Source organism: Nelumbo nucifera, chromosome 1, assembly GCF_055504915.1.
Source record: "Nelumbo nucifera cultivar China Antique chromosome 1, China Antique-T2T, whole genome shotgun sequence".
NCBI lineage: Eukaryota > Viridiplantae > Streptophyta > Magnoliopsida > Proteales > Nelumbonaceae > Nelumbo > Nelumbo nucifera.
The window spans coordinates 184,875,644-184,894,191 of record NC_142649.1 but is presented as its reverse complement, the minus strand read 5'-3'; the positions used below and the strand labels follow the sequence as shown (position 1 = coordinate 184,894,191).

The following is an 18,548-nucleotide window of genomic DNA, read 5'->3' as shown; positions in this document are numbered from 1 at the left end:
AGGCATGCTGAATTGAAATCATTCTCTCCATCTTTGGTCCTCTCTCTCGGGTTTTCTTCCTTTGGCAAATCAATTCTTCTCCTTGGGCTTCGTTGCTTTTGACAAAGAATAAGAGATGGGCTACACCAAGATCAAGGGAAGAAGGATTGGAATTTCAGTTCCTCAACCAATAAAGTTTCAAAACCACTACAGCTCTGTGCCACATCGACCGAAGGATTTGGGCCTTTGAATTGCTATAATCAAAAGCCTTATCAAATTACTACGTCTAAAGAAAATTCTCCTATTTTGTTCACATACAATTGATAATTGCAAGTTCTTTTTACATCTACAACTTATCAAACTTTTCGGATCATGTCCGTGACAAGCTACAAGTACAAGTTTGGGTTATGCTCGTGACAAGAGAATCAAAGGATTTTCGGATTTTCTTTGCAAAATATATATATATATATATCCCACTTACATTTTTGCAAAAAAAAAAAGAAATCTTTGAATTTATCTGCAGTTTTTTTGTGCTCCAAAATTTAGCGCAAAATTTATATCGACAAGTAAATAAAAGGTCGCCATGCATGCAATTATGTACATACAAACGAACAACAATCTCTTAAACAAATACCGTTTGACTGGGCCTTTGGATGGCAGATGGTAACGCTTGCTTAACATTTCTGTTGCTCTTGGTAACAAAAAGCATCGAATTCTAATCAGAATTCAATCTAAATTATAGTTAGATGCAACATATATCTATCTCAATACAAATCGATCATAAAATATTTAAGCATTTACATTTATTCTTGTATTTACATAAGATTGATATATACCTATTTAGTATAGTTAGTTTGAATGCTGTAAGTATATTAAAGAATCATAGTATTCATCATACAAAATCAAATTTCTTTTTCAGTTTATTAATAACACATAATATTTTAGTCATTTTTAATTTAATTTATTAATACTTTAGTAGTATTTAATATCCAGATCAATTCGATTTGATACCATCCAATTGAAATTAATATATTTAGAACACTACTGTCATTTAGATATGAATCATATGATGAGTCACCATGCTTTAGAGAAAATAATCTTCTTATTAAATAGAATTGCTAAAAAATTGGTCAAATTTTATTTTATAGAATACTTATTGCCTAAATGCCCAAAATCACGAAGATGCCTTGACAAATGATATCCGGAATAGCAAGCACTAACATAAATCTTTTGCACGTCATCATCCTTCCTTATACTCAAAATTAGAAAAAAAGGGGGCTAGTTGTATACGAATGATGTCACATTATTACAGTAGATGTGCCAGAATTAGGTAACAAGCTTAAAAGAAGCTTTCTACATTAATTCTGGTACTTTGTATATTGATCTCCTGCGTTGGTCATTCACCAAGTAATAATTCTTATTCTCATGGTGGTTTCCCCTTTTCTACTATTTTGTTGATGATATGGGCAAGCAATCACAAAAGCAGGGTTCAGAAAATTATACGAGCAATGACAAAAAAGACAAGATTAATTAGAAAAATGGTTCTAGTCAGTGGTGGGGGAAAACAAGATCTAGGCACTACATTTGGTGCAAATGGAATTTATGATGGTTATGCAGCAGAACATAAACAATATCATCTGACAAAAAGAGAGTAAAAATCCAGCATCTTGAAGAGGATAACAAAGTACTATCTACAAGTTACTCTTTTTCAGCTTCCTCTTTCTTATGCTCCAAATACCTGTCATAAAGAAAGCACAAGCAACTGAGTTACTATTATTCCAATGTGATTCCATGCATGTGGGTGTGAAATATATTTAAAGCATTCTGGCTTATAGAAACCCAACAAAATACAGCCAACAATAAAACAAATGGTCATTAGAGTCAAAATCATGAAAATTTGAGCAATTCCCATCCAAAAGATTTGCAGTATTTCCTTTTCACGAGGCATCTAGTGCACACAGATCAAATAAAGAGTAGAAAGCGCATAATTGCACAGTTGGAGTGAGGTAATAATTGTTTTTTGTAGAAATTAATTTCCTTACCCCTGAGCCCTAGCCCAACGTGAGAGTTGATAAAGCTGCACTGTCTCATTTGAGGCATGGCATGCTAGAAGCAGATAATTGCGTGGCTGTACCATCCATGCAAACCTCATGAACAACCCCGAATAAATACACATTGCTGCATTACCACATTAAAGGTGAAATTACAGTCTAGTTCTATCACAAGGGCAAAGGGAAGAGATACTTTTCAAATTCACACTTTTTAACCTGCAGTCATATTTCCGGATATCATTTCAGGAGGCTTCTGCATGTCCACCAAGCCCTATAGATGAAACCAGTTACAATTATGAGTTAGAATGAAATGAATTATTAAAGAATAATCCAGTTCATAAGAATTATATGTAGATAAACAAGGAAATAGTTATCATTAGGTGCCATTGGTAATGTTTCAAAAAAAAAAAAGTTTACTGTTCCAGGAGCAGAGCTCCTCCAGGAACAGAAAAAATGCTAGAAAGTAAAAACCTTTCTTTGGAGTGTAAGCAAATGCTAGCAGAATTATCAGAACTAGCCCAAATGTTGATAGAGAAATACACAGGTTAGTGGATCAGCATTTAAGCAGTTTGACCTCGGGGTCCAACTGGTACAGACTACAAATAATCCATACATCTGAGATTTTCTCAACCTCCAAATTAAATATATTAACTTAACCTACATTTTTCAAAACTATATTATTGAATTTTAACCTTTTTTGGGACAGTTTTGCCTTCTATCGGATATTTCCCCTCCCGAATTACTATAGTCATAGAGTGGAATGGACCGAGGAAACCCCTGCCCTTTACTATTTCTTTGTCACACACAACCAGCTCCACTTTTTATCCTTTTCCTTGCACACCTAATCACCTTGTTTACAGAAAGCCAAGGAAAATTTACCCACTATTTTCTGAAAAACTGAATCTGAAGAACTTTTAAGCTTGAAGATTCTTGGTTTTAATAACAAGTTGTATCAAATATGTACATCTGTAAAAAGTTGTAATGCTATGAACTACAGTGAATGAGCCTGAAAAAGAGTGGTAATAACTAGACGAAGTTTTGAATCTTACAGCAACAACGAAGCCCCAATTTGCAACAGGACCCCAAAAATGAGTTGTTTTGGGACCCACAGGACTGTTCAAGAAAGCTCGGAAGGCCGACATTTAAAACTAATGCCGTCCAGACACCTGTATAATGATCCAATTATAGTCAGTTTAAAGCTTTTTTTTTTCGATAGTAGATATAAAATGCATTAAGAAAGGAGATAATGATGATAACTCAGGAATGAAATGCAAACCTAGAAAAATAGACATTTTATAGTGGATTTCATTATAGTAGTAAAGAGTAATACTTTTTCATAATCAACAGTAACCAAGAGATTATTATTGAAGTGTCAAGAAAAAAGGTGGGTTAATCCCCTTTATCTAAGATGGGTAAAGGGGGAGTCGGAAATCACAGCACCAGGCTAACAAACCATAATCCAGAGTATACAAGGCAGCCTTACTGCTCAAAACCCAGGGCCTGGAGGCCCCAAACTCCACCCCTAGTAACAAGAATTACTATTTGACATTATAAAAAATGCAAAGGTGCAATTCTAGACTGCATAAGGACAGCAAGAAGAAAACGTAACATAACAGACACATCTTCAATTTTAATTCTTTTTTGAATGTTAAGTTATTGGACTTTATCAATATCAGAGAAGAGAATGGTATCTACAATCAGAAGATTGATTATCCAAATTTGTTAGGCTAGCCATAAATACCCAACCCCATCTTGTATAACATCAAGAATGTGAAAAAGGGCAGCCCAGTGCGTGAGGCTCCCACCGATGTGGGGTCTGGGGAGAGACAGATGTACACAGCCTTACCCCTGCACATACAGAGAGGTGGTTTCCAAGATTTGAACCCTGGTCACCCAGGTCACAAAACCCAACCATTGAGCCAAGGCCCACCGCCATAATGACATCAAGAATGTGAACCCCAAATATAGTTGTACCCTATTCACCCCTTGTTTAGCTGAAGAGTCATCCAAACGGATTACTGTTCTTTGGAACCAAGTAAATGTAACATTCAGCTCTCTTGACAAGTGTTTTTTTTAGTCAATAATCTCTTGACAAGTGTTTGATTTCCCTTGTTGCATGCTGGTAGTACTATGATTCTTGACTATTATTCCTCAGCCAGCGTAGTACCACCTTAGAATCTCCTTCCACCACTATTGCTGAAATTAAGATTTTCCAAGCTTCAACTCTTGTAGCACTGCTAGTAGTTTAGCTCTTGTAGAGTCTTCCATACCTATAGACTATACAAACATGCATAGAATGGCTCTATATCTGTTTCTAAAGATCCATCCAATTCCACAAATGCCAGAATTCTCCATGCTGCATCCATTAAAGTTTAATTTGATTTGGTTCAAAGCTTCAACCTTTGTAATATGACTAGTAGTTCAGCTATTATAGTCCCCCATACCTATAGGACCTGAATATAAGTATAGAATGGCTCCATATCTCTCTGTTTCTAAAGATTCCTCCCTCCTATGCCAGATTCCAGGGTTCCCCATGTTGCGTCGAACAAAATTTAATTTAATTTAGTTCAAAGTGGTGGGCACCACTCCATATTGAAGATGAATGAGCCACAACATGCCACCATCTCAAGATAAGGGGTGCAGTGCAACTTGGGTTGGCCCAAGTTAACATTTTACACTGTTTTGGGTCAGGGCCCATTGAAATTTTGACAAAATCCCAACCCTATTGTGCATCTCCATAATGTCTTTCATCTTTTCTTGAGTGGGTTGAAGAAAGATGCCTTCAAGAGACTCTTCATAACTCCTGGTGGAGTCCACCTGCTACCAAAGAGAGAAAGAAACCAACCTAAGATAATGAAAACATAATGGCAGGAGATTAGTAGATGGGAAGTGGATGCACACTTGCATTACAGAGAAAACACTTGTGGGGTGACAAACAACAATTAGGTTTTCTATTTGAAGTGTCTCACAAGTGTTGATTTTCAAATGGAAAACCTCCCAACAAGAAGCCTTGATTTTAGCTAGGGCTGTAATCAAATCATATTTGGATCAGACTACATCAGCATCAAATTCCGATCTGATTGTCAAACCTTTGGATCTGAAATCAACACATTGGGTTTAACCTGCATCCATATTATTGTGTTTAAAATGACAATAATTAAAAAAAAAGTTATTAAAACTAATTATTTTTAACTTATACATGTAGAATAAATGTATATAAATATAAAATATTAAAATTATCAGTGACAAACTTTATATTGTATATAATATACATACACACATAATTATACTACACACACACACACACACACACACATATATATATATATATATATATAATAATATTTTTTTATCGGACTTAGATTTTAATTGGATCAGGTGGGGTTAAATCCACATCCGATCCAATTATTAATCTGATGCAAGTTCTAAGTTCTAACATCCAAATCCAGGATAATCAGATTTGGAAGTGAATCAGGTATTGGGCTTTTTAAGTCCATTGACTATAGACTTGTTCATGGGCCAGGTAGCCCGATGGCCTGGCTCATACTTGGTCAGGCTTGAACAAGATTTTAGGCATGCGGGCTTGGGCTTTCTCAAAAAGAACAGCCCAAGCCCGACCGAATAATATTTTATATAATAAAAAATATATATAATATATATTTTTTACTTTGTTCCTCCTCTTTTTTTTTTATATCTTTTAAAGGGATACACAATGGGGGGTAGCCCATCCCCCAACCCATAACCCCCCAACCTAGGTGCAGGCGGGATTTGATCCCAAGTCTCCACTACGACCAGCAAGAGACCTTACCAACCAATTGGTTGGCACCTTGCAACCTCTTCTCTTTTCTCAAGTCATAGTGAGATCTTTCAATATTTTTGGGTTTTGAGGTCATTTAACATAAATAAATCACTTTTATTGTTGAATAAAAATAAAAAAATCTTGTCCAATTTTTTTGTCAGGCTTTAGGCTTTATACGAGGGTTGGTCTCGGGATAAAGATCTATACCTGATGGTCAGGCTGGGTTCAAGCTAGGGCCTGAATATATCCTGTTAATATAGAGGCAAAGCTTGGCCTGAACCTGGCCTGGGTTGACCGGTGAATTGGTCTAACTGACAGCCCTAATCTTAGGTTCATCTAGCCTGTTCCAGATGGTTCTTACTGAAAAAGCAAGTGATAGATTAGGACATTGGGTTGACTTGAGAGAACCTTAAACGAGGCACAAGAATTATAACTTTTGAATACTCAAAATCCCATAAGCCTCTTCTAAGTTCCAAATCCTAGGAACTTAGATAAAAAGATGTAACAAGAGATGGTTTTGTGCTTATAGGATGAAAGGGAATAAATGATGGGGAAGCACTCCTTCAATGGTCTATCTCCCCACCAGATATCTTTGCAAAACTTAGTCATGTTCCTAGAGCATACATCATACCAGTATGTTATTAGAAGGTAAGAAGCAAGCCTGAAATAACTTTCCATGAAGAGGCTAACAAAGCTCTAGAGGCCATCCTCACATCCCACCCATTTGTTTTCATGCCATGAATGCTCCCAATTACTTGCCCAACAAAGGACAACTTGAATTTAATTAGAAGACCATTCCATGCTTACTCAATCTTGAAGACAATCATTTTTTTTCCAATCTTTAGCATCTAGGTCATCCAATTATGCTTCAGGACCAAAATTCCAACCTAGAAAAAGGGCATTTGATTGTGGATAGGTCTGTTCACGAGTCTGACCAAACCGACCAACCTAACCCAACTTGATCCGAGTTGGTTGGTTTTCATACACTGTTGGTTGATTTCGGTTTGGTAATGTATAAACCAACCAAAACCAACCCGACCTGACTATAGCCATATGGTAGTATATATCTTATATAGTATATATAATTATATTTTAAATTTTTAATATGGGCTGTTTCATTTGCATATATTTAATTATGGTTTTGTATATATCTAAATCTAATAAATTTAAATATATATACATATATATATATATGTATATTTCTGTTTTGCAAATTGCATAAAAACCAATGAATGTATATGTATATTTCTTTGAGAGCTGAGATACTTGCAGCTCTTGAAGGGGTACAAAGAATCAAGGATATGCATATTAACAAGCTGATCATAGAAGGAGATTCTGAAGTGGTGGTAAACTGGCTGAAAGAGGATAGTTTTAGACTTTGGAATTACAGTAATGAAAAGAGGAAATTTAAGTGTACAAATGGGTAAAAAGAAGTGCGAACTCTTTGGCAGATGGTCTAGCTAGACAAGGGATGAATAGAAATTCTATATTTTCGGCTGTTTTGTAATTTTTGTTTTTGATGTTTAATGGTTGTTCTTGGGAGCTAAGATTGTTTAGCCCCCTCGCCCTGTAACTTTTTCATATTATTAATAGTAATACAATCCACAGTTATTGATCAAAAAAAAAAAACAATGAATGTAGTAGAAGATTGCTGAAATAAAAATCTGTAAAAGAAAGAATAATATTTCTTGAAGAAGGAAAGAGAGAAAAAAGAGAAAAGAGAGCAATAATTCCGGTTGCCCTCTTCACTATTATTTATAGTTTAAAATAACGAGTACAAAGACCAATATGCCCTTATAGGGCAGCTAACACATAAAATAGCATAAAACACTTAAAATAACTGCTCAAAAAGTACCCAACAAGAGTGTTGTGGTCCTCACTTCCTATCTAAACAATAAATAATCAAAAACTACCACTTCAAACTGCACAAAACTGTCTAAAATCTCAACACTCCCCCTCAAGTTGGGAGTAAATGTCACACATTCCCAACTTGCATAGATTGTGTTAAAGCTTGTTCTTTGCAACCCCTTTGGTGAAAACATCAGCCAACTGTAATTCAAAGGAGACATAAAGCAAGCAAACTTCTCCAGTTGTCACCCTTTCTCTTATGAAGTGCCTATCAACCTCAATGTGTTTAGTCTTGTCATGTTGAATTGGATTGTGGGCAATATTGATTGCAGCTTGGTTGTCACAATATAACATCATGGGCTCCTCAACTTTTATTCCAATCTCACTCAGTAGAGACCTCACCCAAAGTAGTTCTTAAACACCATGAGCCATAGATCTATATTCAGCCTCTGCACTTGATCTAGCCACAACTAACTGTACTTTACCATGAAACTAACAAAGGTGCATACCCCTGACGTAGATCTCTTGTCATCTAAACAACCTGCCCAATCTGCATCTGTATAGGACTCCAGTTTTAAATTTTCATGATCAGAGAAAAGAATCCCTCTACCAGGATGCTTTTTCAGGTATGCAAGTATCCTCTCGATGGCTTCCCAATATTGAACCTGAGGAGCGTGCATATACTGACTCACCACACTAACATAGGAAATGTCTGGACGTGTCATACATAAATATAGTAACCGGCCTACCATCCTCTGATATCTTCCCACATCCTTAACCAACTCACCATCCAAAGCATTAATTCTATGATTTGGGTCAATAGGAGTGTCAATTGGTTTAGTTCTTAGCTTCCCAATTTCCTATAGCAAATTTAACACATACTTCCTCTAAGAGATGAAAATCCTATGCTTAGATCTTGCAACCTCAATCCCTAGAAAATATTTCAGTTCACCTAGATCCTTGACCTCAAACTCTTGTTGTAGTGACTTCTTAAGTGCATCAATCTCCTTCAGATCATTTCTTGTAACAACTATATCACCTACATATACAATCAATATTGATAAGAGTCTATGTGTACCTAAAACAGATAAGTGTCCCTCTGAACCTATCAAACCATGACCTAGGTGATTGTTTCAAACCATATAGTGATTTCTTTAGCCTACAAACTTTTCCCTTACCAACATTATCATAAAAACCAGTTGGAGTGTCCATATATACCTCCTCTTACAGATCACCATTAAGAAAAGCATTTTTAACATCAAGCTGGAATAGAGGCCATGAAGATGTAGCTACTAGGGACAAGAGAATTCGAACTGAACTCATCTTAGCAACGGGTGCAAAAGTCTCTACGTAATCAATACCATAGGTCTGTGTATATCCTTTTGCAACCAACCTTCCCTTGTACCTTTCTATACTGTCATTAGCCCTGTACTTCACAGTGAACACCCATTTGCATCCGACTGTCTCTTTGTTTGTAGGAAGATCAACTATCTCCCATGTCAGATTTTTAACCAAAGCTTCTATTTCTTCTTGCATAGCTATTTTCCACTCAAGTTTGGAGAGAATCTCATTGACATTCTTGGGTATAGACAATCCAAGGAAGAAAGGAAGGCACGGTAGGAGGGTGATAAAGCATTATAGGAAAGATGGTGTGAAATGCAATGGGTTGTACACTTTCTCTTCCCTTTGCGGAGTGCAATGGGAAGATCAAGATCAGTGGGGTCGGCTGCAACAACAGTGTTAGGTACAGAAACATCATTATCAGGGGAAATAACGGGCTCAGGCTCAAGGGAAATACCTGAAATTGTATCAGTCAACGTGAGATCTCAGATGAACTGACGGAGAGTGGTGCAGGTTCTTCTATCTGAGCATGTGTGGGGTCAATCCTCTTTTGCCAGTGTTGATAGGACTGTGAAGTTGGTTGTAGTGGATCAGGCAATGAGACTGGAGCTGGTGATGATGGAACATGTGGATCAGATGAAGGAATAAATGAAATAGGAAGAGGGACAGGTTGTGAGTTCTCCCCAAAACACTACCCCTGAGGAGAACCACCCGAGAAAAAGAAAGTAGACTCAAAGGAGGTAACATCCATGGTGACAAACCTGCTCCTCAACACTGGATCCAACAATACCCCTTTTGGTTTTGAGCATACCCAAGGGAAACACAACTCTTGGCCTTCGGATCCAATTTCTTACGATGAGGACCAAGAATGTGAACAAAAGGAAATACACCCATAGACTCTCAAAGGCATATGAAATATCTCCCCATATAGAAAAAGCAGGATAAAAGGTGCCTTAAACCCCAAAGTACATGAAGGAACACGGTTAATCAGATACACAGCTATGAAAACTGCATCCCCCCAAAAACGAATAGGAACTGAGGCACACACTATAAGGCTTCTTGCCACCTCTACAATGTGTCTATTTTTCCTCTCTGCTACCCCACTCTGTTGCGGTGTATATGCACAACTACTCTGATGAACCACACCATGCTCCAAAAAATATGTTGCCAAGTCCTTCTCAAAGTATTCTCTAGCATTATCTAATCTGAAGACTTCAGTCCTCACTCCAAATTGTGTGTGAACCATTTGGTAGAACTGTCACATCAAAATAGGTACTTCATCATGTGATCTCATCAATTATATCCAAGAATATTGTGTATGATCATCCACAAACAAGAGAAAATAACAATAACCACCCATGGAAGAAATGTGGTAAGGTCCCATACATCAGTGTGAACAATATCAAAAGCAAAGGAACTTCTTTTATTACTTAGCTTAAAAGAATGGCTACAATGCTTTTTCAACTGACAACTTTCACATTCCAAACTAGACAACTGGATAGAATCAAACAACTTTGGAAACAAAGACCTTAATGAAATGAAAGAAAGATGACTCAAACGATTACGCCAGAGCATAATCTGACTCACTGACTTTGAACCACTACTACTACTGCTACTAACATGGTGGCTCTGATGTCTTGGAATCTCATCCAAAAGGTAGATTCCATTCACCTCATGACCACTCCCAATCGTCCTCTTTGATTCCAGATCCTGCAAAACATAATTACTAGGAAGGATGGTCACTGAACAGTTCAAAGTTTTACCAGAGAGCTTACAAAAAGAAGATTAGTATGGAGTCTAGGGACATGTAAGACAGAGGATAAAGTAATTTCATTAGTCACTCTAACAGTCCCTTTCCTAGCAATGGGATTATGAGAACCATCTATTGTAGAAACTCTATATTCTCTACTAGAGCCCAACTGGTAAGAACTAAAAAGGGTAGGTATATTGGTCATGTGCTCAGATGCTCCTGAGTCTATAATCCAGGGAGGTCTCTCCTTACCTGAAGTGGATGTATGATTTGCAACCGCATATGAACTACCTACATGAGCAAAGGAAATAGTGTGATTGGCTCCTGCACTGTGTTGTCCGTCTGAAGAACTAGAACTAGTTAAATCCTTCTTACTCATAAGCTGTCCATACTTCTCCAATTCAGTTCTCAATGCTGTCGCTGCAATGGACTCCAAATCAACTTGGGAAAGGGGTCCCGAAGAGTCCTATAATTGCCACATTTGCATTTTCCTTCTTGTTCTTAACCCGAGCTGGTATGAGATGAGGGTAAAGCTTCCAACAAGTGTCTCTAGTATGCTTTGTCTTCTTGCAGTAGTTACACACCAAGTCCTTGTCCTCCCTCTTGTCTCCATTTGGCTTAGATTTAACTATACTAATCATAGTTGACTGACCTATCCCAGACTGTCTCAACATGACATTCCTCCTGCTCTCCTCTCCAGAGACAAAGGCATAAGCTTGAGAAAGAGTCACACTTTTCTCTAGAAATGAGGTGTTGCCTAGCAATGTCGAATTCAGGGTTCAACTTAGCCAAGAACTCAAAAACCCTATTCTTTTCTACCAACCCCTGATAGGTTGTTGCATCCTTCATACTCTCCCAAACCACAGTTTCTAAGTGGCCTATCTCCTGCCAAAGAGTTTTCAACGTGGAGAAAATACATGGAAAGAGGTCCATCTCCCTATTTTGTACTAATCGCCTGATTCCTTAACTAATAGGCTCTAGTTACATTTTGTTTCTGGGAATAAGTTTCAGTCACTCCATCCTAAATCTCCTTTGCAATATTAGCTCACAAGAAATTTTTACCAATATGAGGTAACATAGAGTTACACAGCTAGGTCATCACCATGTAATTCTCTTGTACCCACTAGGAAGGATCTATATCAGGTTTCTTCTCCTCCCCAGTGATGTACCCTAGTTTCCCACGAGCACCAATGGCCATCTTGGCTGATTGTGCCCATTCTAGGTAATTTGTACCATCAAATTTCACTGTAGTAATGATTCCAGACCCAAAATATCACTACTACCTCCAACACCTAGACCCATGTTACCAATGGACTTCTGTTCGGTACTCCAACTCTCCATTTAACTTCAAACAGCTCCTAACCAGGAAATAACCAATTAGAAAGCCTCCAAGATCAAGTCGGTCTCACACACAAGGGTAACATACCTTTCCAGAAGAAGAAACCCCTATCCAGAGAGAAATCTCTGTCCTCCCACTATCTTCCACCGGAGAGAAATATGAATTGGTCACTCTAGAGGGCTAAAAAATTCCCAGAAATCTAACCGCCCCCTATAGAATACCTAGAGAAGTCCAACGATACCTGAGCGCCCAAGATTAGATCAAAATTGAAGAGTTCAACTTGACTAGGACTCTTCCCCACATTCCAGTTCTTCTTGATTTTGATACCAAAACATAGATCACCCTCCTGATGACTAGAAAACACCAAAAAAATCCAAGAACTGGGCAATTTGAAGTAGATCGATCAGCCCTTTATCTCCTCATGCAATCGACTGATCTAGGATTACATGGAAGAACTCCAAGAAACCCTAGCCGAGTTCTGATACCAAGTAGAAGATTGCTGAAATAAAAATCTGTAAAAGAAAAAATAATATTTCTTGAAGGAAAGAGAGAAGAAAGAGAAGAGAAGAGGTTTGAGAGAAAAGAGAGCAATAATTCTGGCCGCCCTCTTCACTATTATTTATAGTTTAAAATAATGAGCACAAAGACCAATATGCCCTTATAGGGCGGTTAACACAAAACACTTAAAATAACTGCTCAAAAAGGACTCAACAAGAGTGTTGTGGTCCCCACTCCCTATCTAAACAATAAATAATAAAAAACTACCACTGCAAACTGCACAAAACTGCCTAAAACCTCAACAAATGTAAATATGTATATTATAATATATATAATAATATTATATATTGTATATTATATTATATTATATACATATATTTCTGTATATAATATTATATATATCATTTACCACCTTTTGGTCCAACCTGACCAAACTGAGAAATTGACTCTTCATGTTTGGGTTGGTTTTCATTTATGGTCAGTTGGTTTCAACTCAGGTGGCCAATTTCTCAATCCAACCAGGTCGGTTTGGTTGGCCAAACAGCTTGCAACCAACCCATGTACAGCCCTAACTGTGGATGCTATCATGAAAGCTATATGTAATACCAGAACAAGTAAGGATAATAAAAATCAAACCAGTAAGGATTGAAAAAGTAATTATGGCAATCCATCTTGGCCATAAGTAACCCACAGGCAAGGGGACTTCTACAATAGCTGAACTGTTAGTGGTGTTACAAGGATGAGGCTGGGAAGACTATTCAGCTTTAGTTCTTTGACAGAGGAAGGTGATTCCAAGGTGGCAAGGAACATGGCAAATTAGGGCTCGTTTTTTTTTTTTTTTTTTGGGGGGGGGGGGTGGATAATTCTGAGAATGCTTTGTAAAAAGTTAAAAGAAAGGTGTAGGTGACAGATATTAGCCCACATTGTGGGAATGCTTGTCATTCTTGTATGTATATTATTCTTTTATTCATATCTAATCATCAGTTACCAATAAAAAACAATTGTAACAGCAGAAGAAATTTGGATTTTAACCATAATGCTAAGCTGCTCCTCAGGATCGACATTTTAAGCCAGCCCCACAGCATCTAGGCCATCCAATTGTGCTTCAGGGCTTCTCGGCTGACAAGTGCAAAACTGCGAATAAAGACCCTCAAGACCACCATATCATGACTCCATAAATAAGAAAAGAAACTAATGTCAACTTGTCATACATTTTTGGACACTTAGCTATTATTAAACATTTCATTTGGGCGTAATACCTTATATTTCACTCACTAACTTCCATTTGTGCTCTTTAAAATCCTCACTGGTCGATGGTTTTGTCTGAATCTGCCTTCCATTTCAATATATGTTGTAATAGAGGCATTACCAAAATTAAATAATATCAATATTACAGTACAGTGTATGTATGTATCTTATTTTGCTTGAGGAATAACAAATCCATTATGTTTGCTATCATTATAGAGTGGAAGAGACCTGGGGCAAAATCCTATAGACTCTCTGAATCTTTTGTGTGACCTCAAACTGCTTAATTGAATTAGTGAGATGATAATGCGCCATGCTATGCTACCCAAATATGGCGAGGACTGCTGGCATGATATGGCACAAATGTACAGGCATGTGGATATTATAGGTTCCACAGAAGGTGGACTTGAAAGGAAGGCGGCTTTGGCCTTTGATCTTGAACGCCACTGCCCAAGGAACTTGACATCAAAGGAATAAATGCACATTTGAAGGGAAGGATACCTCAATTGTGACAAATCCTCTAGATTTGTAGACTTGTTTAGACTAAAAGAAACATGAATTTGCAAATTTTGTCTATCTCAAAACATTCCCCTATGCAAACAAGACATTGATGCATGAATTGTATAATGATGTTTAGAGACCATTTAACTCAGAATCTCCAGCTACAGAAACAATCATCCATGCTATTTTAGATGTGAAGTTATGGGTATTGTCGTATCTAGGCTTAAGGACCTATCATAGAAATCAACTAAATAATCAGTAATAAAACCTATCCAAGTAGTAAATACTAAATGAAAATGAGAAGCCATTCTATGGGATATGGCCAAATTAAAGTTTCAGGCAGAATTGGGTGATAGTATTAAGTGTTCAGTAGTACAATATCTTTTTCCTTAACATTAATCTCTCTGAGTAGAATGGCAGGCAAAACGAAAAAAAAAAAATAATAATAATAATAATAATTAAGGGAGCTGGATTGTTGAGTTATAAGGTAGAGACAAAAGAAAACATACTTTTATAAAAGTAAACTAAAAATACAAAATATACCAATATAAGCCCTAAGAAGCAAAGAGCAAGCATGCAATATTAATCATTTCCATTTAACAGTGAAATAGAGAAAAGTTCTTACACTCATGTTGGCATTCCAAAATTTTTTAGAATATTTCCTATGTGATAGCAGGAAAATTAAGAATTTATTGGATATCAGCTTTTACCTAAAAAATGGCATTGATTGATGGCGTCAAGCCATAACAACTAAATTGAATGGAATGAAGCGAAAAAAAAAAAAAAAAAAAAAACTAAATTGAATGGAGACCAACAATAATAGATAATAGAAGCAATATAAACACAGAACTTATGGAAGCTCAGAAACATAGAAATTAGGTTTTGAGCCGAAATTGCTCAGTTGATTGAAATGCATCTTGGCGAGTTCGTAGATTTAATCCCGGATTATACACCAGAAAGGTAGCATAGTAACCGGGGAAATTAAACCGACTTGTGAAATGAACTAACCAATTAGATTGAGTTTTCAGGACTATGGAAAGGATAATCTGGTGAACGATGATTAACATTCATTTCTGAATCATGAATAATAATTGGAAACTGATGTATAATACCTCCATACACAATTTATCTACTTATCTAGGCAAAATTCTAAATCTTATCCTTACAGCAATGAGAATGAATGCAAGTTAGAAAAGTAGAAAGAAATGGGGTTATAAGCAACATTCTGGTTATCTGCAAGCAAGTTTTATATATCAAACAAGCATCAATAGATCATTTCATAAAAACAATAACAATTAAGAGAGAGAGAGAGAGAGTTGCCTGTAATGGTTGAAACTAGGGAGACGGAGACAGAGAGAAAGAGAACGGAAGAGGAATTGGTTTCGCAGAAAGGAGGAGGAACTGATCGAGGTTCCCTTCCCTTCCGTCGTTGTCTGCGTATGACTTGACCTTTTCCGAATGATTATTAACAAGAGCAATGTTGAGCACTTGCATAAAGATGGTAATTTGCGCAAGAGTTCTCAGCCGTCTGATGGTGCTTGAATTTGATCATGGGGCTTGTCATTAGGTGGGTGAGTTGAAAATCATGTGCGGATTCTGGATTAATCGTGTAAAAATTACTTTGTTTGATACTGATGCAGTTGCATATTATCTCTCTTTTCGCCCATTATCTGCCGTCTAAGTCTAAGAACTCGGCGCCTCTTTGCAACAAAACTCGTTTATCGTTTCGTATTTCGTTACATGATTATATGATGTTGTACTTGTCACCAAAAACCAATCCACCCACCTAACTCCTCCTGTAGGTCGTTGATCAGGCATCAACCGGATCGGATCGGATCGTTTTTCCGATACAGAGGATCCGAATTCAACCCGATACCTGCGGATATCTAAAACATAGATTTTAATTGAATCATTTATATGCTTCGGGTATCCGTTTAAAATTGATACAAATTTCAATTAAATCTAATTATAAAAAAAAGGGAAAATATATGATACCGGAAAGACATGATACCAATCAAAGCACCCATATTGTGAATTTGATGAGTACTAATGTAACAATTTCTGGTCACGTATCATTTTTTTTGGCTAAGTACCTCGTCATTTCGTCTGCTCCCAGGTGGTTGATGACTCAGAGGCTGAGGTGGAGCTCCCTGGTGTAGCGCAACCCGGCTTCTCCCTGCAGGAGATGATATGCTCATCTTTGTAGACGGCGGACCTGGTTGATCTGCAATAACTGAATCAGAGAACCCGGGGGTGTTTACCCGGTGAGGTCACTCCGATGGCTAAGTCAACACTTAGTTGTGAGCTGAAGATGATATTAGAGAATGGGAGAGCTAGAGGGCTGATATTACATTCACTTCTTTTCTCCTCTCCGCCGGTGGGGGGGGGGGGTGAGGCCTTTATATACTGGAGTCCTCGTGGGTTTGGTGGAGCAGTTCCTGGATTCCCGCTGTGATGGGACCTGTTTTCGTGTTAGGTGGGGATATAAAGCCACCAACCGGTAATGTTGCCCATTTTCGCCTAAATCGGGGAGTGGGTGAGCTAATATAGTCGTTACAAGTCATAATCCCGTAAAATGCGGGGTACGGTAGTGAGCTCCTCGGGGTTGTCATGCGGTGGTCAGTTTAACTAGGAAGCGAGCTGTCTGTAAGGTGCCAGGCTGCATGGTGGCAAGGTGCCTGTAAATGCTGCATGGTGGCGAGCTGCCTAGTGACGAGGTGCCTGTAAGTGCTGCATGGTGACGAGCTGCCTAGTGGTGAGCTACCTGTAAGTGTTGCATGGTGGCGAGCTACTTGTAAGTGCTGAGCTGTTTGGGTGGCGAGCTGCTTGTAAGTGTCGAGCTGTGTTAGACAGTTTTGTATGCCCTTAGCTTCAATTAGAATGATGTACTTTATGAGTTTATTGTAAAATGAATAAAAGTGCATATTTGATTCATGTTCCCTTGATATGTTTCTGTGTAATACCCTTAAACTGGACACTTATTGAGACTCGTGTTAGTTTAGAATGTTCACAGCCAGTGGGTCAGTCTGGGGAGACCTATCCTGACAAGGCTGACACTGTGGTGCCACCAAGTCGGTTGGGGTGGCCTGTCTCAGCTGCCAAGGTGAAACCCTAAGCACATACAGTGTAGGATTAATTGAATCTGTGAACTGGACCAGATTTCCAGTATTGCCCTAGACCTTGGAGATTGATGGGCAAAATTGGAAAGTTACACCCGACCCCTAGACTCGATTATGATACTGCACTAGGTGTCGGATTGGGCTGTCTTTGATGTACCATTCAGTGAGATCCTTAGCGGGGGTCAAAATCTGGGTATGTTGGGACAGTCTGAGAATTCATCTGAGTGGGTGATCATAGTGACAGGATCAACCCCTTTGTCGGACAAAGGTAATGATCGAGGAACAAAGGTAATGATCGGGGATGCACTCTCACTGATGGAAACCAAGACTGCCGGCAGCCGGTTTCAACCGTTGAGATTTGTTTTGCAAAGTATATTTTATGAGATTAAAAGTATATATAATATGGTTTCTAAAATGTTTGCAATGAGGTTTTAATTCCCGGGATCCATATAAGTAGAGAGTGCAACACTGTTCCTTGCAGCCGAGGGAGAGGTCCTCTCTTGTCGGGTAGTGTATGATCATTATGGGCCGAGAGGTTAAGTGTAAGACCATTGAGGATAATACCTGATGGGCTAATCTTGCATCTGCCCACAGTCCCTGGGTGTTACAAGGTGGCTTGGCCCAGGGACCACTTAGGGTAAGTGTTGGGCCCATAGAGCCCATTTGATGGGTTTCAGGGGATGCACTATCCATAACAGTGTATTCGACCAGGCCTTGTAACAAAGGATGGGCCGAACCCATGTGGCTGATGTGTAGATCAATGCTTGGGTCCCACGCCATACAAGGAAGCCCAACTGGGCAGCAGTTAGGAAGGTTAAGTGAGCACATAAGCTTAATGGGCCTAAAGCCCATTTCGAACTAGGCTATTTTATTAGTTAATAATGGGGCGAATTCTGAGATGGATTAGTAGATAGGATAGGGTCTTGACCCTATCCACTCATAGAGTCCAGATCTGAATGTGATTCAAATTTAGAAACCTCCTAATGAGATTAGGAGAAAGCTAATCTAATCTGCAGATAAGATAAGGGTTTATCCCTATCACCTAAAAGGGGTCTTATCCAAATATGATTTGGATAAG

The 18,548-nt window shown here is 38.1% G+C and overlaps 1 protein-coding gene across 2 annotated transcripts; it reads right to left on the bottom strand.

Moving 5' to 3' along the window:
* Window positions 1–1,488: 1,488 nt before the first annotated feature.
* Window positions 1,489–15,966, bottom strand: LOC104596049 (mitochondrial pyruvate carrier 1). Of its 2 annotated transcripts, XM_010257048.3 has the most exons (5): window positions 15,672–15,949; window positions 3,080–3,196; window positions 2,247–2,301; window positions 2,022–2,157; window positions 1,489–1,717 (listed from the first exon to the last, which is right to left on the bottom strand). In XM_010257048.3, exons 2-5 carry the CDS (start codon window positions 3,170–3,172, stop codon window positions 1,678–1,680), a joined length of 324 nt encoding a protein of 107 aa, XP_010255350.1. In that variant the 5' UTR covers window positions 3,173–3,196; window positions 15,672–15,949; the 3' UTR covers window positions 1,489–1,677. The 2 variants fall into 2 exon arrangements, with proteins under 2 accessions (XP_010255350.1, XP_010255351.1); XM_010257049.3 differs by lacking the exon at window positions 1,489–1,717 and having other exon boundaries at window positions 2,018–2,157; window positions 15,672–15,966.
* Window positions 15,967–18,548: the final 2,582 nt, after the last annotated feature.